Source organism: Prinia subflava, chromosome 11 (genome assembly GCF_021018805.1).
Source record: "Prinia subflava isolate CZ2003 ecotype Zambia chromosome 11, Cam_Psub_1.2, whole genome shotgun sequence".
NCBI classification, from domain to species: Eukaryota; Metazoa; Chordata; class Aves; order Passeriformes; family Cisticolidae; genus Prinia; species Prinia subflava.
In genome coordinates, this window is record NC_086257.1 from 10,553,073 (window position 1) to 10,580,833 (window position 27,761).

The 27,761-nt window shown below is 40.8% G+C and overlaps 1 protein-coding gene across 4 annotated transcripts in view; it reads right to left on the minus strand.

Annotated features, from left to right (window-relative positions):
* PID1 (phosphotyrosine interaction domain containing 1) overlaps positions 1-27,761 on the minus strand; it is an 87,139-nt gene that overhangs the window by 41,705 nt on the left and 17,673 nt on the right. For all 4 annotated transcript variants that reach the window (XM_063408428.1, XM_063408429.1, XM_063408427.1 and 1 more), the window contains exon 2: positions 11,501-11,647. In XM_063408428.1, coding sequence (XP_063264498.1) covers positions 11,501-11,635 — 135 coding nt within the window. In that variant the 5' untranslated portion in view covers positions 11,636-11,647. The remainder of the gene's footprint in view (positions 1-11,500; positions 11,648-27,761) is intronic.

A 27,761-nucleotide genomic window follows, 5' to 3' on the forward strand; every position in this document is an offset into this window, starting at 1 on the left:
TGACAAATCTTTCTCAGCAAACAGTTCAATGAATCTCCAGTGAACTTCATAAAGTACACTTATAAAGACTCTTTCAACTTGTTCATCTTCCAAAATTCGCTCACTTAAGTAGTGTTCTTCTACTTTAAATGTTTCTGTGTGGGCATCTATTAAATGTAAGGTTATCTGCATCTCAAGTTGGGGATTATAAAGTCAGGTCACTGCCATGGCATTTAAATCTTGAGGGTACTTTAATCAAAAGATCATGTCATCATGCCCTAGCTGATTAATTCAGTAATTCTTTTTCCTCAGTGTGCTATGCTCTAGCACTCAGAAAGCAATCCTACAATCTAACAGGCAAATAAACATCAGCTTCCAAAAAAGGATGGACCACAACCTCAGTGGGTATTCTGTTTCAATAAAGTTAACAGCGTACTACCAGTTCAACATTAGTTTATCATTCACTGATAAAACCTGATAAACTTAATCCCAAATTTACATTGCTGTGAAATTCAGTATTTTACTTCTGTGGCAATATGTATCATTTAATAGGATCTTGCTGTGAAATTACTATAGGTGAATACCAGAGATTCTTGGGTTGGTAATACAAGGGAAGTTCTTAACTTAGAAGTACTTATTTTCCAAACTAGACTGTAAATTTTAAACTTGATCTGTCTTCTCAGAGAAAAAAATAAACACAAATAAAACACCCTCATACTTCTGTTGCACCTGTTATCCCTATACAACTCAGAGTCCTAGAGAAGAAAGCTTACTGAATTACCATCAGCCTCAAGTCAAATATTCACAAGAGTTTACAGTAAAGGTAATTGATCAGCAATGGATACCATGCATGAGGCCTTAAAGTTGCCCAGAAGCATTGTGATGGTTATTGTAATGAACTTTTAATTAACTACGGAAAGAACATAATTTTTAATAAAATAAATAAAAAAGTTATTAGTCTCAGACACTGACATCCAAATCCTGCAATGGAAAATTTTCTTTGACTTCTGAGCTAATACATTTATACATCACACTGCATTGCAGAATATATCGCAACAGCACAAGGAGAACAGGAATACTTCTGGAACTAACAGAAACAGAGGTGGCACAAAGGACCTTCCTTTCTCTCATGACATAAAGCATTTTGGATTGCACCATTAATCTACATTCCGGCAGCCTGTGCACCTACGGGTTTGGCCACTGGTACCTCATCTGCAGGAGAATGGATCAGTAATCCAATTTCAGCCCATGAGCTTGCCAGTGCCATTTGCTCCAGTGGGAAGCTTTCAGCACACAGGACTGGCCCCAAAATAAGTACTGCTGGGTCTGAGCATAGTACAGCTGTAACCAGAGATTACAAATTCCCAAGAAGGCTCCTGTTGGCTCAAACTAGTGTGAGCAGTGGGTACCCAGTGCCAAATGCAAATTTTGCAGTATTCTAATGGAAATCAAAGAAACAATATCCATGGCTTCAGGGGAAGAGCCGCACAGAATACCTTCACAGAATAAGCACACATGCCTTTGTTGTGAAAAAGCGCATCTGAAAAGATCTGCCAACACCTCTCCCGCCACATTTCATGCTGGTGAGTGGGGAGGTGCCCATTGCAACAATACAACCGCAGAACCAGAAGTTTTTTGATTCTGTAAAGAATAACTTCATGTGCTAGAAAGGAAGGCTGCCTCCTCCTCCTGAGCCAGCTCACAGCAGGGTCCCTAATGCCCCCAGGGCCGTGGAGAAGCAGCAGCTCCCTGAGCTCTCCAGCAACACAAACCACTGCTCCATCCTTAGGTCACAACAGCCGCACAAAGATGGAAACATTTCTCAAGGACACACTAGAACAAAACAATTGACAGTGACTGCAGCATCTGCTCAGCGTAGCCAACATAATAAATTTCCATCTCATTTTAATTTTTATATGTCTAAAGCTATTAGGTCTTAGATATTTGAACTTTAATTATTATGGAAGCAATTAGCTCCTATGACCAGAAGGCTTTGCCTGAACAATTGCAATGAGCACAATATTTTCTACAGCATAAAAATTAAATACCCTGACACATCTGTAGCTATCTAAGACCTTGCAACTGCAACTGTGCTTCACACTGGTGTCCTGGCTTTGTGCCAGACTGCAAAAGCTGGAACTCACTGGCATAAGCTATATGATATTGTATATATGTGTAACTGAAGATTATCTCCTAAGGTATTCTATAAATTTGGAATTTCAAATTTAAGTATTTCCTGCAGTACAGAGATTAAATTGGTTTTGAAATTTAAATATTCTTTCAGAGGAAGCTATTTTGGTACATTATCTCCTACAAAGACAGCTATAATTAAACAACAGCTCCAAGTACCCTGAAAAGTGGTATTTCTAAAACTGACAAAACAACTTACATTTGTGTTTCAAGATACAGAAGTATTCTGTGGAGCTTTGTGCATCAAAGGAATTTCATTAATATATATTGCTTTTTAGTACTTTCATTCAATGCATTACTACTTAGTAGAAGTATGCATTTTAATTCTCATCATCTTTTTCGGTTTTCCCGTTGTGTATTTTATCCACATACAGTGTGCCCACACGGCTTTCCCCTGAGCTCTGGTGAGCTGATCTGACCTCTGCAAACAGGGCTGCTGGCAGAGAATGGCAGCTGAGCAGCAGGGGACAACAAAGCTCTTTCAGAAGGGGCTTGGGGAATCTTTCTGGTTCAGGAATACTACAGAAGTACAAATCACCCTAAGAGTGACTGAGCATTCACCTGCACACAGTGTCTGGACCCCTCAGTACCTCACAAGCTTCCCTTTGGTTTTACAAGCAAGGGTGGAAATTCAGGAATGGACAGTGCTTGCTCTTAAAGTCACAAAACAAAGAGAATTTTTAATTCCTATATGTTGGCATTTTACACAGTGGTCTTTGAATGCCAATCACTATCTCTGCCATAACTGAATGAAATATAAACTGTTTAGTGCCTTGTTGTACACTAAGAGGTTTGATTTAGATGACTTAAAAATAAATAAGTAATATTTATTTAATATTATAATAATGATACATACCATTTACTAACAAAATCAAGGGCCAATGACTTCCAATTCAAGCTTTTGTTGAAACAAAGGCAAATAATAATGTCAAAGCTCTGAACCCAAAGAAAGTGCTACATTCCAACCAAAGGGATTTCTGTTTAAGTTAAAAACATTTTCCCAGGCTCCACACCATGTACTGTCACCCACTTTCTTCACTGAGACCCAATGCATCCACTAAAAGGGCAGAACTACAGCAGTACAAAGAAACGTAATGTACACAATTGTTGTGCAAGTGATAAAATACATGCACCAAGGGGAGAAGCAAAGCACAACATGGCAATGGATGCTGTGACTTTCTATACTCTTGCGTTTTCAAGGGGATTTTATTCTTTAGGGGTTATTTTCTACAGTCTACCGGCAATGAAAATGTGCTCAGACACACACATATATATCTGAGCAAAGCCTGACTTACTGGGTGCAACCTCTCTGCTTTTATTTACCCATGCAAGATAAAGCAGTGCTGGGAACAGGCCTGCCCACAGACAAAGCCTGCACCTGAGCCTTGCTCTGAGGAACTGAGGAGATCCCTCAACACAAACTGTCAGCACTGGGGCAGGGGGACCTCTCTCAGTGCCCGGTCTGTCTGCATTGGAAGCCTTCCCAAGCAGCCCAACAAGCAGGGGCCACAGTCCCTCAGTCCTCCTGGGAGTGCACACACACATACACACAGCTATTTCAGCATATTTTCACACATCTCTATGAAACTCAACTCATGCCCTGATCTGGAAGCAAATCCAAGGGGAGCCACAGGGAGAAGGGCCTGCACCCAGGGCATTTCCAGCCCTTTGCTGGCCACAAACATGCAGGGCAGCTCCCAGAAATCCTCCCTGTTACCAGTGCTGTCTTCCCAAGGTGGTGGTCTTGTTCTTTTCATGTAGCCCTTTAAAATTATTTGAGACACACTTTCTCAGTGAAAATCCAAAAGGAAACTGAAATAGGCAAAATTGACTTCCTTTACTTAACATACATATATTCAGAGCAAGGTTGCTCCACTATACACTGAAAATAGACTTCTTCTATGAAGAAAACTTTCTTCTATGAAGGTAGTTAAAGCAGACATATGAAGCTGACTGCAATATATGACCATTTTTAGATGGGATGTAAGAACTTCCTGAATAACAAGATGCCCTTTATTTGAACCATGGCTTGAAAAATGTCACCAGTGCAAATGCTAAGGAAAAAGCAAATACCACCAACATATCTGACAGGACATAAGACATAACTTCCCCTGCTCTCAGTATACATTATTCTTACAATGCCATTTTAGCAATAAGCAAATAAAGTTATGCCAAAATACATCCAACACAGCAAAACCGAACACTGCAGAAGATACTATTTAAGGCAGGCTCAGTTAAAGATTCATTCAATTGCTTTACCCAATTTATATTCTCCACCTAAGACTCCTGGACATCAGGAAATGAAGCACTACAGTGCTTTAACAACTTTCTGCACTTGCATCTACCCTTCATGTTTCTATTAGATCCTCTGCACTCATTTAAAGTACAAATTCTCACTGACATAAATGGGTTTTCCATGCATGTAATTAAAAAAATCCTATGCAAGAGAGACTCTTTCCTAAGCTGAGAGCGGGCAGTGTCAAACACCCTGCAGTGAGTGCTGCCTGAGGGCTGCTGTCGTCCTGCACAGCTCATCCCACCCTGCTCACAGCACAGCCCAGGGTGAAACTCAGCAGCTCCACAGGTACAAGGCTTGTTTTGAAACAGAAGTGACATGCAACTCTTCATTTTCAATGTTAAAACAAGATTCAGCCAACAAAGTCATGTTTCAAGGTTTTTGCAAGCAGTTTACTCTTCCACAACTTCAGGATTCATCTTTTTCTTTTTTTTTCTTTTATTTCTATAACACTAAACAAAGTAAAAGTAAAGAACATATTTCATGTTTATATAGCATGCTTGTTGGTTATTAGTTTATTTGATGCATGTCACCTTTGGAAAACACATCATTACAGCCTCTACAACTCTCACCAACCAGCACTTTATCTATATCTAAATATAGTGAACCTACTAAGTTTTGCCCCATGCAAGAAGTCATGTGTGTCCTTTTGGTTCACTTTATGAGGGGAGAAAGAAGCCAGGAAAACAATCTCACAGCCCACAACACAAAATAAGTAATGCTTAAGGATAATAGTAGAAGGCCTTTAATAAAGCAAGAAGAAGAAAACCCTCTGTGCATCTAACCCAGATGAAACATGATGGGAAATAGCAGGCTGGGGAGTGATGGTACAATTAGCTTTTCTAACTGGTTTAATTTGTTTCTTTATTAAAGTTAATTGACATCTTAATATTACAGGCCTACAAAATGGTAATGAAGACCAGGCAGCTAGTGGGACTTATATTTACAGCTGCACTCAAAACAATCATCCTTGGCCATTCTATAGATGCAAAGAGAGCACTTTTATTGAGTTTTATAAGTGTAAAGTGAGGTGGTTTTAAGAATAAGTCCAATAATCCAATCAACTATGGTTTCAGTAGCCAAAGGAGCAATAAACGTGCAACAGATTTTTAACTACCTGTTTATATCATCTGGATTTTACCATCCCAGAGTGACTATGGATGCATTTTCAGCCATTTTGAGTCAAGAGGACATAAAATCAGTAAAGAGTACCTTGGTCTCTGGGCACTGGCATGAGGGACAGTGCTCTTGTTGCGTTTTGTCTGATTCAGCGTGAAGACACAAAACCAACCCATCACAGTAACACAATTACAGGGCAGCAGAGAGAAGCCATTCGCCCACGCTTCAACGGCCCAGAGCTAAAACTCAGGCAGTGGGGACCAATGAAGGGGAAGAGGAATGAGGCTGAAATTGCCACCACCAAAACCCTGCTGTATGGGCTGTTTGAAACGGGGAGGATGGCTCATCAATTTAAACATTTTCTAGATGCTGAAGGGCCCCCAGAGGCAGCAGATGCTGGATCCCTGAATGCTCAAGCGGTAACAGATTTGGCCACCGCAGGCTGAGCTGATTAGGATGGGACACCAGTGGAATAGGCTGCATACGCCAGAAATGCTGGAAAAAACAGCTTGGGAAAGTCTGGTCTACAGGGAAAAAAGTAACATTATAAGTTTTAAAAATGCAATGACCAATAAAAGCAACAACCCAGCACTACTAAATTTGCTGTAGAGGCATGCGGGGTAGAGTAAAAATGGGGTATTTTGCAAGTATGTGGTAAGAGACAGTCCTGCTGCAAGGCCTTTGCAATCAAAATTAACAAGGCAGAAAACCAAAAATAGGCAGTAATATCTGAGAAGACATTATTCCTAAATGACTCCCTTATACAAGGAATTAGAATCAAATGGAGGAGCACAATTTTAAGACAGTTTCTTTTTTTAATATGTATCCCAATGAGAAACATTGTAATTCTACGGATCATAATTAAATGTCAATCAATCTTACTCTCTATTCATCCTATAAGCTTATTATGAGCTTTCCCCAACGTCCTAGAGTAACTTTGTGATGCTGAATTGTATCCCCATTTGTCTGTTTGGCCCTTGCAGCCCAAAATTCCAGTCCCTGCTGCACTGCTGTACATCCTGTTGCTCAAAGCATGTGAGATAATTTCACATGCATGAGGATTAATTAGTAGGGCCCACAGGTGATGGAGTCATTTCTAATGGGGAAAGCTGCTTTTGGGAAAAGAAAAATGGGAGAAAGACAGAGAGACAGAGGGGGAAATGAAAACTTGGCAGCAGCCAGTAAAGCCAAAGAACAGGAACAAGGGCAACAGGCTGTGGTTTTGCCAAAGGGACCAGAGCTGCTGCTGGAGGGCAGGCACAGGTCAGGACATCTCAGCCACTACCCAGCTGTCCCAGGAAACACCCCAAATCCAGTTCATGGGTTGGCAAACGTGTATCAGCATCAGGTGTGCTCCAGAGTTACACCGGTCAAGGCTGGTTTCCAACTGCTGGCACTACACTGGTGCCACAGAAGCCCAGCTGTGGCCTTGGCCCCACTGTCATCACCTGCTTGCAGCCAGCTTAGTACAAGAAACACTTTCTTTTTGCTTTGGGAGTGAGTTATTAAGCCATTCTGAAAGACCAAACTCCATTTATTTACGTTACATCTTGTCTACTTTGAAATCTCTATCAGTATGTGCAACACTTGGTTTTAAAACACTATTACCCCACAAACACCATTTATACAAATTGTTAAACAAGACTTTCATTCACCTTAAATTAAGATACATCATCACAGAAGTTTCCACATCATACCTTCCACAAAGCCTGAATTAATAAGCTCACCAAATCAATCCAATAAGACAGGCAAGCAATGAGCAAAAATACCATATCACTAAAATGTATTTTCCTATTTCATTAAAGCATACTCATAAGAATATAATTATTTGCACTGTTTATGCTCCTCTCAGCCTCTCAGGCTGCTGAGAAAAGCTTGTCCACTGGTGGGAACTGGAGGAATAAGATGGCCTGACCCGGTGCTGATTATTCAGCGTCGACTTCACTTTGAAGAGTCTTCCAATAAAAAGGAAAAAAAAATTAAACCTAATACACCACTTTAAAAATTGCAGACAGCATTTTTAACCTGTGTCCTTTTGCATTACTGCACCAGTGCCTGGAAAAGCTACATCAAGAGAGAGAAAGTCATTTAGGCAGCTCCCTTCGTGCCACCACCATGGCTCAAAGGGACAGAAATCAAGAAACATTAGAATCAATATAAGCCAGTTACAACATTAAGGAAGAATAAACCATGCAAAACTTAAACAAAATCTGTTAAAAGGCATGGAGAAAACAGGCATTTCTGAGTAGAGAGTAACTTATTTTCTGGAGATACTCCAGATTTTGTGTTTCCATCTGGTGATACTTAGTGCTGGGTTAAGTGAAAAGGAGACTTCCGGCTCAAACACAGGAGTACCCATTTGACATGAAATACCTACAAGCAGGACAGCCACAGTCTATTTGAAATCCTTAGGAATGAAGAAGAATGAACACTTTTTTATATGCACACATCTAAATCACACTCACACCCGAATGGAAAACATGCCCTACTAAAATAAAATCAAATCAGAACCTGGGACTGAAAGTGTGGCCCAGCTACTAACAAAAGATTTATTCTCACTCTTTTTTGTCATTCCTCAGGAATGGGTGGTTTAGCTTAAGCTGAGACTTGCCATTTACAGGTATACAATCAGCCACTTGGGTTTTTCCATTCTTTATGGCAGCTGCCGACCTAGCCCTTGTTGATGCAGCATTCATAAATGTCATACCCACTGCAGGGAAGAGGCAGGATGCACCCAGGTCCCCAGCTGTGTCCCAGAGAAATGGCAGCTCTCTGGGCACTGCAGCCCAGTGCCCTGCCTCGGCATCCTCAGCTGAAGGAGGACAAGAAGCTGCAGCTCCTCAGACCACAGACCTGCCTCCCAGCTACTGCACACTGCAGTTCAAATAAAGCAAATTATATCCCAGGAAAAGCACAGAGCCTGAGTACTTTATTGTACCCAGAAATCCTGGTTTAGGCTGTCTAGTGCACGGAGCTGCACCACTCTGATCCCAGGGCTGGCAGGCAAAGGAGGGCAAGAAGGAGCCCTTTGGGGGCTACAGCCCCCGAGTCAACCCAGCAGAGTGAGCAGCCAGCACCACAAACTCCCAGAGGTGGGCACCTAAAGCTCTGTGCTGCAATCACTGCTAACAGCATCCATTTCTCCTGCTTGGGGAAATCAGGCCCACGAGTCCAGAAGGGTGGGAAGGACAACAAGCACATCAGACCCAAGCAGGCAGGTGTAGACATGCAGTCACAGAAGGAATGAGTCTTAACCCTTCTGTTATAAGTAAAAAATATATTTGAGAAACCACGATGGCAACAAAGTTGCATCAGATGTGGAACTGGACAAGAAAGGAAAGCTCTCTGAATTTGTTCAATTGTTGAATTCCAGATTTGGTGGGAGTTCCCCCAAATTACTTCAAACTAGACATTTCCCTGCTATTCTTAAAACCATCCCATTGAATTACTAAATAAGACCAGATCTCAGAAAAAAAAAAAGGGTTTTTTTTCTTCAAAATTCAGCAGCTAACTGCAAATGAAAGCAAAAAGAGAAGCCTGCCTTGTGATGAAAAGATGAGTAAAAGAGCAATTACATCAGAAAACCAATGCCCAGACCTCTAAATAGCAAAGCAATTGCATGTGTCAAGTTCTCATAACAAGATGGTGCCAGCTGAGGCTTATGTTAAAACTGTGCAATAAAATTCGATGTCTGGAGCCTCTGTCAGGCGACTGATGCTATCTCATTAATGGGATTACAGAGAAAAATTGGAGGGATTTCAGTCAAGAGGAATAAAATGATTAAGGATCAAAAAAGCGTGACTCATGAAAGCAAGTAGAAACTGGGTGCTGTGCTCTTGCCTGAAAAGCCCAAGTCTCAGAACCAGAAAGGCCTGGTGGGACCAGCAACACCACAGCATTTCCTGCCTTACACCCAGAATACCAGGAATAGATCAGATCTGCCAGGGCAAAAAATCATATTATAAAATTCTAGCTTTTTTATGGCAATGCTACCATTGTATCAGCCAGCAAAAAAATAATAACTGGAGGAGAAAGTGGACAGGAAAATTAATTATATATTAAGAGCTGGCAGGAAGAACACATTTAGTCAGGAAAAAAGAGGGGGAAAAGAAAGAGGTTGTGACTACAGAGACTATGTAAAATTGAAGCCTTTCAGTTATTAACAGGAGAGGATTTCTGAGCCTCAGGAACAACATACACATAGAATCATCTTCCCAAGGCAAGTACTGAAAATCACAACAGCTGAATCACCTGAAGAGGGCCTGGCCGCTACCCCAGAACCACCACAAGACTCCAGGACTGACAAGAGATAAACTAGCTATATGGGAAGGGGAGAAGGAAAAACAGCGCAGGAAGGAAAACGGGAGTGTTGTGGTAGCAGATGTTCCCTAGTCAGCACTACTATGCTATACTACAGGAAAAATAAATGAATAAATAAAAGAGACCTAAATATAGAATGAGATTCTCTTCACTGAAGAGTTCAACGTCTCTCTGCAATTCTTTCCCAACTGAAGAACTGTAAGTTGAATAAAAAGCTTCATTTAAATTCTATACACATTCACAAAGATAAACTGATTTCAAAAAGCATTATTACGCCTGACCTCTCTCACTGGAGGTGAAAGCCAGATACTTTGTGAACCATTTTGATCATAGCTAATATTCTGGAAAATTCATTAGATGTCAGCATAAAGGACAAAAAGCATCACCATGGAAGAGCAGATGCTGCAAGCTACCATACAAAGCATCTTAGGGTCGCTTCCCCTGCATTCCTCTGCATCAGCACAGGGTGATGCAGCTCTGCTTCAACACCCAGCAGCAGAGTCCTGCTCCTGCTGTTGTGACAGGCAAAGAGTCAAACGCCTGGGAAGTGACACTTCCCTGGAAGAAACTTTGCTGAGGAAGTGTCAGGCCTGGATGTGCCCAAGTACAGTATGCCAAGAGAAGCAGGGGAAAGCAATTTCTTCCCACCCCACCTCACTCACAGCAGATCCCCCAGCAGGGAAGAGTGTGTGTGCACGTGTTCAGGTACACACTGTGGCAGGGAAGAGGTTTAGGACATTTAAATGCACTTTGGATCTTATCCAGCACACACAGCATCAAGCAAAAGCTCTCCTGGAGTTAACACTTTGCAGAGCAGGGGAGTCTGAAGCCCAGTTCTCTCCATTTTCAAGAAGACCCTCGAGGGCAGGATGCTCCCTACAACTGGCAGCCAGGCTGGGTGAAGGGGAACCAGTTGCCAAGCCCCAGCTGGCAGCACAGGCCAGACTGGTACCCAGCTCAGTCTGCAAGGCTGCCCATGGCCCTGCAAGAGCAGGCGAGCTCTGTGATCAAGGAAAATGACTCCAAGAAAAGATGCCAACAGAGCAGATTTGTTTCCTATTTTTATATGGTTTCTTACCACAGAAGAATACACTCAAGGCTCTTAAGCCACTAAACTTTTAAAAAGAGGAATAGCCTTTGCAGAAGCTCTGCTTTGATGTAAGTGGGCAAATTGATCTTGCTTTTTAACCAAATCAAGACATAAGTCTCCTGCCCCCCTTCTTCCTTTTTTATCTTTAAAAACCCAAACAAACAAAGAAAAAAAAAACCACAACCAAACTAACCTCAAGTTTTAAGCTGCAACACTAGACCTCAAAGAAATAATGTCTGTGTTTACAAGCAGCAGTTCATCACAGGCTATTAGAAATCCTCCACAATTTGCACCATGACATGTAACCCAACCTTTTCCTCCTGAAGCCCAAAATTTCTGGTCAATGAAATGCTCAATGATTTTTTGCTTCAAAAACTTTATAGTAATGGTAGCAGTTAATGGAATTTCCAGAACCGTGTTGGCTACTTAGGGCTCTTTAGAGTTCTCACAATCACACAGGACACCTCCACAGTGGTCTCACTCCCTCAGTTTACACTTCTGAGTACCTTGCATCCAGTGTGAGTCCGGGTCTTCATGAGGGGCGTTGTGGTGCACAGCTCAATGGCTTCTGGTTCATGGAAGATCACTGTCGGGAGAGGCTCTTTACGAAGAGTTAGGACATTCAACTTCGTCTTTAACATGGTCTGAAAGTGCTAAACAGAAAAAGAAAACAAATTACCTCCAGTTCTAGTGCAGATAAATGAGAGTTAATAATTGGATGTGTCTGCATGTTTCACTTTTTGTTCAATGCCTCACAGGCTTTCCTGGGGAGAGTTAACAAGTTCTAAGACTTGAGAACATTCATTACTATCAGCAATGTGTAGACTATTTTTAATTAAAAAAGATATACACACACAAAGTGAAATGATTCATTACAATTCACATTTGTTCCACAAAGGGTCTAAATTCAACCTCTGACCATTTGCAAGCATATAATAAAGCTCTTCATGTACCCAGTTCCTCTACTAATGCCCACAGGGAGAAAGCAAAGGGGATCAAAGACCATTAAAAGAACTATGGATTCATCCATCCTTGTTCTCCTTCCTCTGTACTTAAATCTCATCCCACTGACCTTTGTAGATGTTACCATTCCCACTGAGCTGAATCCCTCATTGGTTTGCCTTTGTCATGTGGATTTTATATTCTCTTCCTTTGTAAGCAATAGTTCCTGTAGTCTCCAATGTAAATGTCACTCTTGGTACCAATGAATAGATGTCACTCAAAACTTTTCACTTTCTGAAACAGACTCCCCAGGCTTAGGAGAAGAACTAGCCAAGTGGACAGTAAAGTCATCAAATTTAAAGTGTCTCAGCAATTGCTTAGAGTGAGTAAAGTCAATCCTTGAAAGACTTCCAAATCAATTTTGTGGAATCAGGGGAGTCCAGAGAAATTTTTTAACATTTAGAAGTTTCTTTGAACTGACCTTCATTTGACAAACTGAACAGTTTCACATGCTACTACTTATCTAAGGGAGAAAAAAATGCAGATATGAACCAAATCAAGGTAGTAACATGCCACAGCACTGTCTAGTGAAATATGACTTTATCAAAACTTTGTAAGTTGACTCTTATCAAGCAGCAGTTATTAGACGTGTGTGCAATGACTCCAGATTACTTTCATGAAAACTAAACCATTTGTTCTGACTTTTGATAGGAGATTCTTAACTTGCTTTGCAGCCACCCCTTTTCTCAGTCTCCACTTTACCTTTGCAAGGCAAATAAGCATTACAGGACTGGCTTGCAGAAAAGGAGATATTAAGTGATTTCCCAGAACCATGCAAACTCTATCGGAGCTCGAAAATCAACACAGGTCCTTGTTGTTCAGTCCTGTACTTTAGATGAAGAGTCTATTCAACATTTTATTTATACACAGGGGATGAATCAACTATTTAGATACTATGGTTTTCTGTGGATTTTTTGTGGATATGAATGTTTCTTTGAAAATAAACTTGCTACCAGATCATAAATACTTTACCGTGTGCCAACTGAAAGCCTGATACAAGTTGATACACTTGTTTCACAGTTTAGTCTTAGTTTGTCAGTTTAGGTCTAATAATTACGTTACTGGAAGTACAGCACTTCAAAGACTCTTAGAAATATGTTCAAGGCATATACACTAACAGTCTGTGAAAACAGTACTTGTTTACCTATTTCACACATGAAGTTACAGCCTGTTAACAGCAACACTTCAGGGCCTCTGTGGTGTCTGTGCAAGCATTCAAGTTTTCGTCCCAGTGAAGCGCTCTACTCATACTATTTTTCATCTGCTCATATTACAAGTTGCCCCATTCACTCTCCCAAACACAGCTCCAGCAAGAAAGTACTCCATTTCAGATGATTATACACTGAAGAATATTCTCTGACATGTTTCTCAAGATAACGGAGCTCTTTGGCAGCTAGGATTACTAAACTGACTGAGAAAACCGACTTCATTCTACCTTTAGGTTGCAATTAACAGCCTTTTGTTTGGATTTTCCTAGGCCTCTCCAGTGCAGTTGTTAGCAGAGACTGAAGAGCGAGTAAAAAGCCGTGATGAATGCAGAGCAAGCGGAAGGTTTGAGATGCTGCATCTGAAGGAGCAGCGTGGATTATCAGCTGCAGTGCTGGGCTTGCTGCTCCCACTGACTCACTGCTGGCTGCTACAGCTGGACTTGCTTTTATCTACAGGCTCTAGGTCTGCTAACCTGCTGCTGAGGTTGTACTTCTGGAAGAGAAAATATGCAGAAGGCAAAGGGTGCTGGAGCTCAGGCCCAGCCATGCACAGGTCACAGCGACGTCCCCTGTAAATGATCTCTTTTCAGGCCTGGGGAAATGCTGTCTCCAGGGCTTTCTGCTGCTGTCTTGTGGATGCAGGGGGTGGGAGAGGAAGGCAGAGATGGAAGAATATACTATTAAATTGTACTATTTTCAAAGTCAAAAGTCAGAGCCAATTTTGGATCAACAGAGATAATGGTTGTGAAATAATCAGGTTGAGGAACCTGTCCTAGCATTTAACTTTTTCGTGCTGGAAGAGCTCTATTTCCATCAATGATCTGTTTAGAGGATTTCTCCAGTAAAGAATGGTGCTTCCATTCCAAAACAGATGTAAAAACTCCATTTAGCCCTCCTGAGCAGTGAGCTTGGACCTACAAAATGATTCTTCTCCTCTGCTGACATCTCTATAAACTTCACTGGGACTACTGAAAGAAAGGGCACAATTTCACCAAAATGAAGAAAACTACGGCAATGATCTTTTTTTTTTTCATGTCGTAACAACCACATATACAATCTTAAACAAGGAAAAGCCTACTCTGTGCCTTACAAAGGCAATTCAATACTTGTATGAGCAGCAAGTTGGAGAGGTTGGGTGCCAAAAACACGAGAGCACAATTGGCAGCAAACAGCTGATTAGTTGCCAGAGAAGTGCAGAAAGGATTGGGGGTGGATGCAGAAATAGCCTTTGCTTTGGCCCACAGGGCTGATGCAGACCACGCTGTGCTCCCTGCACAGGTCATGTGATGGCTGCCATAAGAAAATCACACCTCTGCCAGCAGACATCACACAGGGAGCCCCCAAATAAACACGTTATTGAAACACATGCCTGACTTCCACTATGTGAGCAGTCACAGTAAAGCACACGTGGGTAGTCAATGGGATTATTCATGTGCTTTAAGCCAAGAACAGGGTAAAGTGCTTTGCTGAACCCATTTCTTGGGTTTCCACTCCAAACTGGCATCTCCTGCAGAAATTGTTGGCAAAAGCTGACCTATAACAGTAGCCAACCCATTTTTTGAGAAGAGGTATTCACTCTCCACTGCTGTGAACTCAAAATATTTCTTTAAAGTGTTTTAAGTCCACAAAGTTCTTGAAAAGCATGATTTTGGCAATCCAGTGAATAAAGTTTCAGGGAACATTATACCATTCACATTTCATGTGCCAGAACCACTAGTTCATTTGGTGGCTCTTATACTGAAATTCATCATCAGAAGATATTCTTAGCTGGCATGATTATACCAACAGCTCAAAACTACACCTCACTCATTCTTTATCCATTTAGATGGTGCTACTGATATGACTTGGAAGAAATGCAAGGAGTAACATAACTAAGAAACTGGCAGTAAGTTTAAAAATACCTTGAGCAAATGAAAATTCCTTAAATGAGAAAGAAAGCATCAGACCTGTAATTAGCATTGTATTTTCCTAGTTGCTGAACATTTTATCATTCAGAGCAAAATTTAACTAATGCTGCCAATAACACTGGACAATTATCTTAATTCAAAACCATCGTTTTGCCTGTTCAAGGATTCAAGTTCCATCAGTTTATTTTGCTTAGTTTACTCATCTTAAGGGCATCCTTTCCCCCTGCAGAAGAAAACCAAATGATGCATACCAAACCCATATCTGTCTAAGACTGTCACTACAGAGGTACTGCCTCTTGCCTCCCCAGTGACCCTCAAAGTGCTCCTTATTTCAATGAAAACTCTCCCATCACTAACACACTCAGCTACCAGTTAACTGAACATAAGAATCGAGAACTACCATGTTGTTTAACATATATTTTGTTATCAGCTCAACAGTCACACATTAGCTCTAGACTAGCTAATCCAGAAGATTCAACTTGCAAATTTTACATGCTGCATATTTAGTTCAGGCACAATTTCTGTTGCGGTTAAAACTAAAAATTAACAGCATTTGGGTTTTGGTTTAGTTTGTCAGTAAAAATGCAGTCACTTCCAGAACTCAGGCCAAATATCTTGGAGAAAATAAGTATGATTCCATGGAAGGAAACATGACTTGGAGGAGAAAATTATGCACTGAAATTTGTAATAATAATGCTCTTCATCTTCAGATCTTGACAGAACCGTCACTGCTGTTCACAATATTGAGTATTCAGCAGCCAAGCCTAGTGGATCTTCTAATTTTCCTGATGGAAATAAAGGCCCAAATTCAAAAATCTAAGAAAGGGTTATATATTGGATAGGAGTATAAAAATAAATGTCAAGAAGGAGGGGAGTGTAACTCATTGTAATCTGCAACCCAGCAAGAGGAGTTAAGCAAAATAAATACATTTTAAAGGTTGACTGGGTTGCAACATGGTGATTGAAACAAAAGTCTTCAGCACCTTAGCCCTCATCCCCCATTCTCTCTTAACATCAGCATTACAAGCAACATATGACTGCCTGAACTGGCATCACATTTCCAGCTGACCTGTACTTGGCCAATTTGGCCAAAGATGCACATTAAATCCAAACCCAAAAATGATAGGATGCTAACTTATAAAAAAGAGTTATTCTAAAAGTTCAAAAACTCTAGAAGAGGGATCTGTCAGAAGAAGAAGCAGTCCTCCGGGCAATTCATCCTTCTACAGCACCTACAAAGGAATTTCCAGATGAAATCCACGTTAGTGCATCAGCAAAAGATGAAGGAAAGCTCAAAAATAATCTCTGTAATTTACTATTTCAGATCAAGTATCTCTCTACCTCTGAAACCCATTTAGTTCTGGAATGAATCCAGAACTTTTCAACAGCATCCTACAGCAAGATAAAGCAGCCTAGGACAAGAAAGGCACAACAAAGTGAATAGAACTACAAGAGAATTTTAGACAGTACAAATGTTCCTTCTTGCCTGTTCCCAGTGGAATTTGACTACCAGCATATCCAATCCATAGGTACACGAGGAGATGAGAACACAATAGACCTTCAGCACTGTGGTTACCCCAGGAGTGACACGAGCACAGCTGTGAGCTGAGGACCACCCAACCCCAAGCCTTCAGCTTTTCAGGAAGGAAAGAGGAATTCTGATCTATATGAAAACTGATCCATTTCGAGGCTTTGTTTTGTTTAAAGCCAATCTGTCCAGCACAGATAAATGTCATCTCTGATCCACTTCTTGTTAAACAAATACTGCTAATACAGTTTAAATGCTTTCCCTCCCCCACATTAAACTATATCCTGCTTTATTTATTTATCCTGTGGTAGTAGTTCATATAAACATTGTACTGAACACTGCAATAAAACTCTCTACAGAAGGGATGGAAGCAATTTATCATGATAAAGTCAGAAATCATCCCATCAGCAGCCTGCTCTGTAACAAAACTGACTGGCATGCACAAACCCAAGACCACATCATGGCTATACTCAAGCAGATCCATCCCAACCAACCTTCTTGAAACCAATCCAACTCCACACATCTGGTTATTAAAAGCTTGTTTCATCTAGCATCTCAAGACCTATATTTTGCCAGTCTATCAAAACAAATCCATTCAATCTCATTCAGGTAACAGATGCTATTTATGTGGAAAATCATATAATTAAGTCTGAATTTTGATCTTTCAATCACAAAGAAGTGGCAACAGGCAGGTAAAACAAGCTTGCCTGCAGGCACCCTGCGATACATTTTGTAAGTAGAGGAGCTTGGACAGGCCCATGGCACAACATGGCATGACTCAGTGGGCTGAGGGCATGGCACCCCCAAGAATCTTGGGACAAAGCATCTGGGAAATGTTCCGCAAAACAAAAAGCAACCAAAAACAAAAACAAAACAAAACAAAAAAAAAAAAAAAAAAAAAACAAAAAAAAAAAAAAACCAACCAACCAAGCAAACTTGCAAACTTTTGCTCCCTCTCCATATATCCAATGACCATACATGGTTGCACATAAGAGACTCAGCCAGTGCCTGCCACCAATTCCCCTCCCATGTCCCCATGCTCCTTCCACCCTACCCAGCAGACAGCACAGGAGAGACCTGGGGTGGCAGAGAGAGTCTGGGCACAGAAAGGAGTAATCTGCATTTGGCAGGATAAGCTCTAATCTTCATGACAAGACAGCAAGAAGAAGATGGCATCAAAGCAAGCAGGGCATGAGACCTGGGAAAGGAAAGCACCAGGAGAGGCAGCACTACAAGCAATGCTGCCAGGCAGGGCCCCTCCTGGACTTCTCCTGCCATTACTGAGTGTAATAAGGAAGTCAAAGATAAAGCTCTGACGGAAAAACCTGGAGTATACAGAGACATGAAAGGAAAGGGGACACAAGTCTGCAAACAGAAAAGCATGACAAAGTACACAGGAAACCAAAATCAGCTGAGTGTCAAGAAGCCTTCCAGTGAAGATGCTACTGGACCTTTGCATGCAAGTACTGAGAATTATTCCATCTCGCTCTGACACCAACTTCTTGGGAATATTCTTTTCCTGTGGTAGCAAGACATATCTCTTTAAAATACGTAATTATCAAGATCTCATTAATAGAACTGGCACTCCCTATCAATATCTGTGATCACACAGCTGCCTGTATGACAGTGCTCACATTGCCTTGTTTTCTTACAGGTTTAAAGAATTTCTGTTTCCTCATAATTTAATTCATGTGAAACGTTTTGTTCTCAGACCCTGTGTACTTCAAGTTTGCTCTGGCTGAATGCCCCCCGTTCTGTTGCCAAGCTTATGTGATTCCGATCAGCAGGATTGCTGCCCAAACAAAACAGTCCCAGATACAAACACCCTCCAAACTGCAGGGAACTTCAGAGCCAGATGAGAGTTTCATGACTGATCCTCTAACATCTCTCTATCATCAGTCAAACTAAACCCCAACCTAAACAAATCTAAGTATACAGGATATTCAGAGACCAAGTTCCCAGTTTAGTCACAACTGTTTAGAACCTAAAGCCTCACTACAGAGAGTCACATCAGAGTACAAAGGAAAGAGTCAATATTTCAGGAGACTCAAAATCATGAAATAAAATAAGATCTCCCTAAGAGATGAGTAGAGGAGGAAAAAAAGTCACACTATCACAGTAAAATGTTCTTTCATCAGTGACTACATTGCACTGCTTAAACTCCCAGGCTAACATTTCAGTGGAAATTAGGCATGTTGGATAGAAGACGAACATCTAAATATAATCTGTTTGGATTCAGTCTTTACAGTCTTTTACCTAGTTATGACTGTTAAATATATTTTGAAATAAGCTGTAGTTTCCAAGGCCTGGTTTTCATGGCATATATATTTTATAACAGAACATTTTTTTAGAATAGAAATAAAGCATAAAAAATGTTCACCACTATATCAACAGAGCTGCTCTCATAAATAACTGCTACCAAAATTTTGGCCCCAGAAGTTACTGTGAACTCTCAAATTCTAATAACTTTGTCACAACTGAACTAGTTCTGGAATTTTAAAATAGATTGCAGTTTCAAAGATACCAGAATTTCTCAGTGGAAGCAGAAGAATTTATGGGCTTCAGCATTTTTCAGGACAAATAGCAGTCAAAATACAAGTCCAAGACAAGGCAAATGGTTTAAAAAAAAAAAAAAAAAAAAAAAGAACAAGTAGAAATAAATTAAGAAATAGGAGCTGACAAGAAAAGAAAGAACAAAATAGAACACGCAGCAGCATAGATATGTCAAGTTCATTCACTTTGATTTTGAGCTGACCCCTAAGCTGCTTTCCAACATATTTTTCTCCTAACATGAGTTTCCAGTACATGTATTATTTGGTATAGTTGGCGCAATATTAAAACAATGGAATCCTGCAGCATGAAGGCAGCTGTTGCTTTTTCAATTTGTTCTTGGAGGCTTTCCAATAATTTCTGTGTCAGAGGATGCTTTAAAAAGTTTTTTCTCCTCACTCTATGCCTGGCACAACAAGCCCATCTCAGACAATACCTGCCAGACAGCCACTGCATTTTCCAGTGCAGCCCTTTCAAAACCAGTGTTTCGCTCTGTCACTCTTCCCCTTTATTTTTTGCAATAAATCAATAACTTGGTAAGCAGTTATATAGTTCAGTGACACCTCTCTTGCCTTGCTAAGACTGATTTCCTGAGACAGGAACATGGAGTGGGTGACAAAGGAACTGCTACAAACAAGGAATCGGCCCTGATTATTTGCTACAAGTAACACTGTGTAATACTGTAGAGAAACAAAGTGTACAAATTCTTGACAAAAAAGGTTATGCATTGCTTAAATATAACTCTAATTAATTTCTGGTCTAATTAATTGTTGTATTTACAGCTGCAAAAAACAGGAATCCATTCCTTCCTCTAAAACTATTTTATCACGGAGTCCTTTGACGCTAATGTACAGCACTGCCTCCTCCAGGTCAGAACCACCCGCAGGATTTAAACCTGGCATTCCTGAGGGTCTCTGAGAAGGGGTCCTCCTATTTCCCACGGACACAAGCCACTTCCAAGGGAACGGATCTGTCTTAGCAAGTCAGCGTTTTTGGGAAGCCTTCATGGGGGTGTACCCCCTCAGCCCTTGCAAGGGATGAAGGAGAAGCCCGGTGGCTTTAGCCTTCCCTCGGGCCATGAGCACCCTCAGTACTGCCCCGGAGCGCCTGCAGGGAGCTGTGTCTGCCCAGCACCACTGCCCATCACAAGGAGCTGCCCCAGCCTGACCACACTCACAGGCATTGCATCTGCAACACCACTCCTTTCCCACTCCAACAGCAAATTATCCATCATGGGGGAGCTCTGCCAGGATTTACAGCTACACAAACCTTTGAGCAGACAATGCAGAACACAGACAAAAATTGGGTCCCACTGCAGTGCAGATACATAGCCACCACCCCAGGGCAACTTCACACAGTAGGTCCTTGCACTTCTTTAAGCCATAAATAAAAGTAGAACACTAGACAACCTACATCAGAAATGAGGGATTCTACAGAAAGTGATCAAAAATACCTTTCTACAAAGTGTCTCATTAATTCAGCAAAACTTTAGAGTTGGATAATTGACAGGATTTGCACCAAGAAACCTTTACAAAAGAAAAATCACACCAACTCATTTACATTCCTGTTCCTCCTGCAACTACCCTACTTGTTAAGCTGAGCCAAAACAGCCAGATGCAAAATTGTCCAGTTCAGAACGAGTCGAGTAAAACGGCTGAGGATGGTGCTCCCTTCGTTAAGGCCAGCAGGGTCCATGGGCAGGGCAGCCCTCCAATATCCACACCCTGCAGATATAAAAGTTAAATCTGCACAGTGTTTTCAAGGTTTTTCCAAAAGTAATTAATCTTTTCTGATGCTTCCATTTTTCTAGTTTTCAAAGGACAATTCCTTAGCACTTGACAGGATGGAGATTAAGCTTCTAACTTCTTGCAATTTAGTCACTCAAACTCAGAGATATTCAGAAACTCCAGCTTCTCTATAAAAACCTCCATTTCTTCCTCTTTACTTGTCAGCAAAGTTCAGATGATTTTTCAGAAGCTTAACTAATCCCTCAGCTGAGTATTAAGTATCAAAACGCTAGTGGTTATACATATATATACATATCTACAGTTCTAAGAACAAAGTGGGCGGGAAAAAAAACCAAAGAAAAAAAGCAAATCCCTCCAGAAAAGAAATAAAATACGCACCACGAGATTCAACCAGATGCCCTTATCCCCTCAAGGCATGGTTAACATACTATCTGCCAGTACATATGGGACCAATTAAAAAGAGCTAACTCCTCACACAGGCGCTGCAGCGTCACTCTGGAGGAACCCACAATCCATTAAACAAACTCATTCCAAGTAATTCCATTCTGGAAACACGTGCTCATTCATAACCAAATCCCAGTCTTTAGGAATCTCATATGCCATGTAAAAAACAACCCTGCTTCCACAGAAACCTCTGGCAAAACAATCTGAAGTTCAACAGGAACAGAACTACCCTAATCTTTCCTGCTGCTTCACATGTGCTACTACCTGCATGAAGAATTACAATCACTTTGAGAAGTAACTGCCTTGGTCTTACACTTCAACATTGCCAATGAAATAAAGTACACTGAATGATGGAAATAATGAATTGTTTAACTAAAGGAAACAGAAAACTTCAAAACTATCCAAATGTTCCCTTCCAACAAGACCAGCAGAATTGGACGACTTCAGGCATGTACAAGGATCATCATTCAACCTCTTTACATTGCGAAAGCTACTTCCTCTGTTTCCAGTAATTATTCTGCCACTTTTGTCCAATCTGCTCCAAACTTTGTTCAGCACAGCAATGACTTACAAGTTTCTGCACACAAAAGACCTACAGAATAAAGAATTCCCCCCAGCAACAGAGAGGAACATCCTTATTCTCAGTACAACTCAACTTTCCTCCTCCTCCATGGATTGCTCATCACCACAAACACCATCCCTTCTCAGCCACATTACAACCTAAATAATTTAGCATTAAAAAAACCCTGTGTTTTCAAGTTTGGGCTCATCTTTAAGAAGTGAAGTTGCAAAAGAAACAGGAATGTAGATGAGAGGGTTGTTTGTGGTGGAGGAGGGGTTATTATTATTGTTGTTTGTTAATGCAAATCCTGTCAATTATTGCATGCAGTGTTTTAACTTAGAACAAATGAAGTAATATAGAACATCAAGATTCAAGGAAAGGGACCTGGGATGGTAAAGCCCTGAGCTTCTCTACATGCAGATCTAAAATATATTCCTGTAATATAAGATGGAAATATTCTGAATACCCACTGCATTTTCAGACCCCTGTCTGCCTGTGGGAGGCATCTAGTTAAACAGATGAGAAAGAACCAACAAAATGAAAATATATTAAGTGCCTGCCCAGCATTTCCCACTGTCTTCCTCCTTTGCCCATTCAACTTCAAAGCATTAGCGATGCAGTTATTCCAGCAACCCTCAAAGCACACAGAGCTGTAATTCTGCAGGAGAAGTTAACAAGGTGGCTTTTATCAAACTTGATGCAGCTGAAATCTAAATTATTTACCCTGAAAGAGAAAGGAATAAAAAAATTTTGGGGCCTCTGATAAAATATTAAAGTATTGAATCCTGTGAATACCTATTAGTCATTCCTCTGGGGAAAAAAAGTATCAAGACAAATATTTCTTTTAATAAAGAAAAGACATCTATTTGGCTGAAAGAAAATATTCAACCCTGATGCAAATGTTTGAGCAGCTTTACAAATTCAGTCCTCTATAATTATACCGAGACAGCTAAAAATTCCACTTTCATAACCACCACCACAAATAAATAAGTGTCAAAATAAATCCAGTAGATTATCATGCAAAAATCTGTCCTCTACAGCTTAATCTTGAGATAATGCTTTTTATAGCATGTCTTTCTGCCGAGATTTGCAGCTCTTGTTTCTTGCATTTTGACCACTAGGCACAATGGTCATCAATCTTATAATTCACTTTTTTCAATAAATTCTTCATGCTGCAGCCCTGCTGATGGCTTCTCACCTCTGCTCATCTAAGCTATTTGCATATAGAATGGCCATCTTCAAAAGATCTCCAAGCCATACTCCATGATGTCAAGGACAGTAATTTAGACAAAAGAAAAAAAAATAACCCAAACATTTAGAGGTAACTTTAAACATGAAGCAGATGGAAGAATGTACACAGGGATTCCATGTGAATCTCCAGTGACACGTCTCGGTTGGTCAAACCCAATTTTGCAATGAAGACTTCACAGAAGACTTTTCAAGGGAATCTTTGAAGTTTCCTTGTTCCACAATTATTTTCAGGAAAAGTAACTCTCTAGCTCCAAGTGTTTAATGCAGTTCCTTATGTCTGGAAAGCAAGGATCATTTAGAAAGCAATTAAAATGAACACCAGTCCGTGGCTGGGATGATCAAGGCCAACCAGTCCAGTGGAACACCATCCTCAGAAGGGAACCACTGTGGAGAGCATTTATCAGCAGAGGTACCCAGCAGCCAGGGCACAACATGACAGCTCCACCAGACTCGTGCCTTGCCCCCACGCACTTCCCTCAGAGCTTCATTACAGCTGCTGAGATCCCAAAACCCTGCCCACTGCAAAGCTGCTCTGCCTACATCCTGATCAGGAGCGTTCAGAACAAAATGTTCCATGTGGGCACAAAATAAGGCTTTTTCTCTAGGTCTCCACTTGGGAAGTCAAAAGGTACTCAGAGCTGAACACTCAAAATGAACATTTCTCTTGCTGAGGGGTAATTCTGAGCTCGATGACAGATGGCCGTTTTCCTGCTTTCCAAGCATTACCATTATTTAGAGGGAAGTCTGTAAAAATGTTTGTACTGTCGGTAAGTTACTTGGGAGATCACCACAAGGAAAATATTTTCATTTTTAAAGAAAGCATGTCATTTCAGTCCAGAAGCAAAGCTTGAAACAGATAACCTCAAAAGTGGAAAGTCTTGGCCAAGTTGTTAACTGAAGTCACAGATTTTCAGACGGGACTTTAACTCCACGTCAATTAATCACCTCTAGTTCCCCTCCTACAGACCAACCTTTAATCCAGCTACACTATTTTTAGTGTCAGATGGCTTGAGGAACAGTAGGTATCCTTGTTTGATTTTTTTCTGTTTTGGATCCCAGGTTGTCTGACTGGAACAGATTTTCAGATTACATTAGAAAAGCCTCTGAAATAACATCAGTCAAGTTTTGCATGCACAGCTATTTGCACAAGCCAATTCTACAGTTTTACAAGACAATTGGCTACATAAACATCTGGCTGCTCCATTCCCAGCAGCTGATGAGCAAAGGGGACCTTTGATCATTCAACAAAGCCAGTTTCCTCCTGGGTACGATCCACAATTCGCGGGTTCCAAGTTCTGCTGTTTCCCTGTCCTGAAGCGCTCCTTGGCTACCATGTGCATCTCAGTGTCATCCACAACACTACAGAGAAAATCAGAGCTTGAAGCCACGACTCCCTGCAGAAACAGGAACCCAATCTACCCCCACTATCTGCTGTTCAAGCCATGGTTATCCACACAGGGTGACCCTGCGTTTTGACTGACACACAATGAAAAAATGTATGACAAGGGCGTCTGCTAAAACACAGATTTTTTTAAAAAATCTTTAGTTTTAAATACAGGTTAGAAATCATTTGAAAACCATGATATTACACAAGGTGCTTCTACACTTTTATAGAGATTAAAACAGTAACAGCATCAACCAGCACATGAAACAGGGCTATGTGCTAGGATCTATTTTCCCAGTAGCATCTGTGAAAAGCTGATTAGTTCCAACTCATGCTCAACAACATGAGCACTTCCACTTTCATGTTTTATTACCATTATAGTCAGAAATTAAAAGACTCTGGTGGCTATCACTGATGTTCCCAACCTGGCAGAGTAAAGCCATTCCTGAAGGAAATTTGGGATTGCCTTTTCTGCTTACAGAGTAGAGGAATCACAAATGCACTTCATTGTGAAGCTGCCAATGTTTAATAGTGTTTAATGGTGCAGTATCTGAGTGGAAAAAGGGCACAAGTGTCTATCTAATGTCTGTCTAACAAATTAGCTCATCAGCTTTCATCGAGTTTCTTTCTTTGTCTTAATCCCTGAATGTGTGCTGCTGCATTGGAGTTGGGGGGCTCTTTATTTGCTGAAACACCATCTCCAAGATGATTCTGGGGAAGAAACAGGAGGTAATTCTGAAAACAGAGGCAGCAATGTGCACACCATTGAAGAAATAATGTAGGCAGGACACAGGGGTAAATCTCAGTGATAACTTGGCAGAGTTACCTACGGCAAGGCCTCCGACCTGCCTGAGTTGCCTAAAACCCCAGGGTGTTGCTGCCTTGTAGCAAGTTAGGCTGTAGTCAGCCCAACCCAACCCCACAGCTGCTTCCTCACCAATTCTCACAGAGCATGGCTACCTTTCCATTTTACCTCTAAGTGTGCATGCACAGCAGATGGAACGAGCAACGCAAGGTTCATTTTGGCCCAGCCCACCTGGTTTGGAAGATATTCTTCTCCAGTCCAGCACATGAAGTGCTCTGGCTTCAGCCTCTTTTCTGTTTGGCACACGATGAAACCATATTTAGAGGAAATCCAATTCGTCTATAAAAGTTGCATCTCAGTATATTGTGACTTACCTCTTTTCTCAATCCCCATTCAAAGGGAGAGAACAGCTTTCAAAGCCATCCCCATTTAAACATTACTTTCCATCTCTACATTTTTCAACTTCCAAAACTGCACTTGGTATGAAAAAAAGAACAGCAAAGAAGCAAGGTTGTCTTACTGTGTTATATTCATTTAATAATCATAAGCAATTTCTCAGAAAAGTCCTCCAGGCACAGTTTTAATGTTAAAGCAATTCTTGCTTCATTTTAACCATCCACTGATGCAGAGCTGATAGCCCAGCTCATTAAAAGTACAGGGCACTATTTCAAGAAATGTCATGATTTATCAGGCAGAGTTAAGTCGAGCTGCACATGGCAGCCTGGATGCACAACACCAACTGCCTCTGACACTTTCTGAACCCAGCTCTGAAGCCCCTCTGCCTTGGGCTCAGCTGCCCGTGTTGCATGAAGTCACACAGCAAAGCTTCCCTTTGTGTTACAGCATCATCTCCTTTTTCAAGAGGCTTAGCAACATTTAAAAATGCATGAATATCACTTGAGTGACAACCCATTTAACCAGCTATAAAACTCATTACAGGAAGGATGGTTGAAGAGAAGGTAAATATTGCAATAATTTCTTTATAATCTTTAGCATGGAAAGTCCCACATTAGGTTGACTAAGGAATCCAAAACAGTGACAGAGCTCTCACTTCATCCTGTTGGACATCGGTTGTTGAGCTGTAGATTTGTCACATCAGTGATTAGACCCAACACCTTGACTTTGCAAACTGTAACAGGCAATGCAAGGAATCATTACCCTTGATGAGGTTCAAGTTAGCCCCAAAATTGTTCTTTTGAGGGACTGTGTTTCTATTTTCTCAAGTACTCCTGACACACAGGAAATCATTATCAATCTTTGGACTCATGTAAGATGGCAATGAACCACCTACCTTGCCCATCCAAAGGTATTCTTCCAAGTAAATGGGCACTAGAAGAAAGCAGTAAACCCATCCCAAGCCCCTGTCAGGAAGGTGTGTATTTGGGACTATACAGCATACTGGAAACCAAGTGGTGACTTTATCAGTAAATTCAAGTGGCTCTGTTGAATTAGGTGCTTCTCCCAAGTGAGACGTTGTAAAACCGAGTACCTTCCTGATCCACTCTGACTCTGCAAACATCATACTGCTCTGCTTATGGATTTGTGTTGCTTTCTGGAAGAAAACCTTATTTTTAAGCTAAAGCCCACTAAAAGAAGATTAACTGCTCTTAAAAAGTACTTAACCACCTCTTTGCTTATTATCAAGTGGCCCATACATATCTGTCAGATGAGCACAGTTTAAGATAATGCATTAAATAAACACTTCCGTTTAAAATACGTAAGTTTACTTATGAGTAGTTTGAGACACACAAATGTCTACAGCTTATTTAGTTGAAGAATTCTCTGCTCTCAAAATGTCCATTCAGCAGCCCTGCTAGATACTGTTTCACAATACTACAGGCTCACTTATTCATAAACAAATCATTAACATTCTTGACATAAATCCATAGCGTACAACAAATCCCAGCTATGATAGTGTTTTACTACATTTGCTGTACCCATCATGAATGGGAGTTCTGTTTTCACTAAAAAAAAAAACCACTCTCAACAAATAAAAGGCAAATTATTCTCTGCAAGAAAACCACCAGGATGAAATGCCTATGCATGGATTACAAACTAATTATCAAGTTCATACAGTAATAAACCTGGTATTCAGATAGTGAAAAGGGCTGCCAAAATTTATGCAAGAAATTTTCTTCCTAGTACTCTAGTAACTAAGAAACTCTGAAGGTAAAACACACCATTACAGGCTTTTATATTTTCTTCAGCTACTCAAGAAACCTTTCATACATCCCTATTTCTTCACACATGGGCACAAGAATCATGTGAGAAGACCCTTCAAAAGCCCTTTGGCTTTCACTCACTGACAGGGGTTTATTTACAGCCTTGGATCAGAGGGTTTCATCCAAGCCCAAAATGATCAAGGCCATTTTCACATA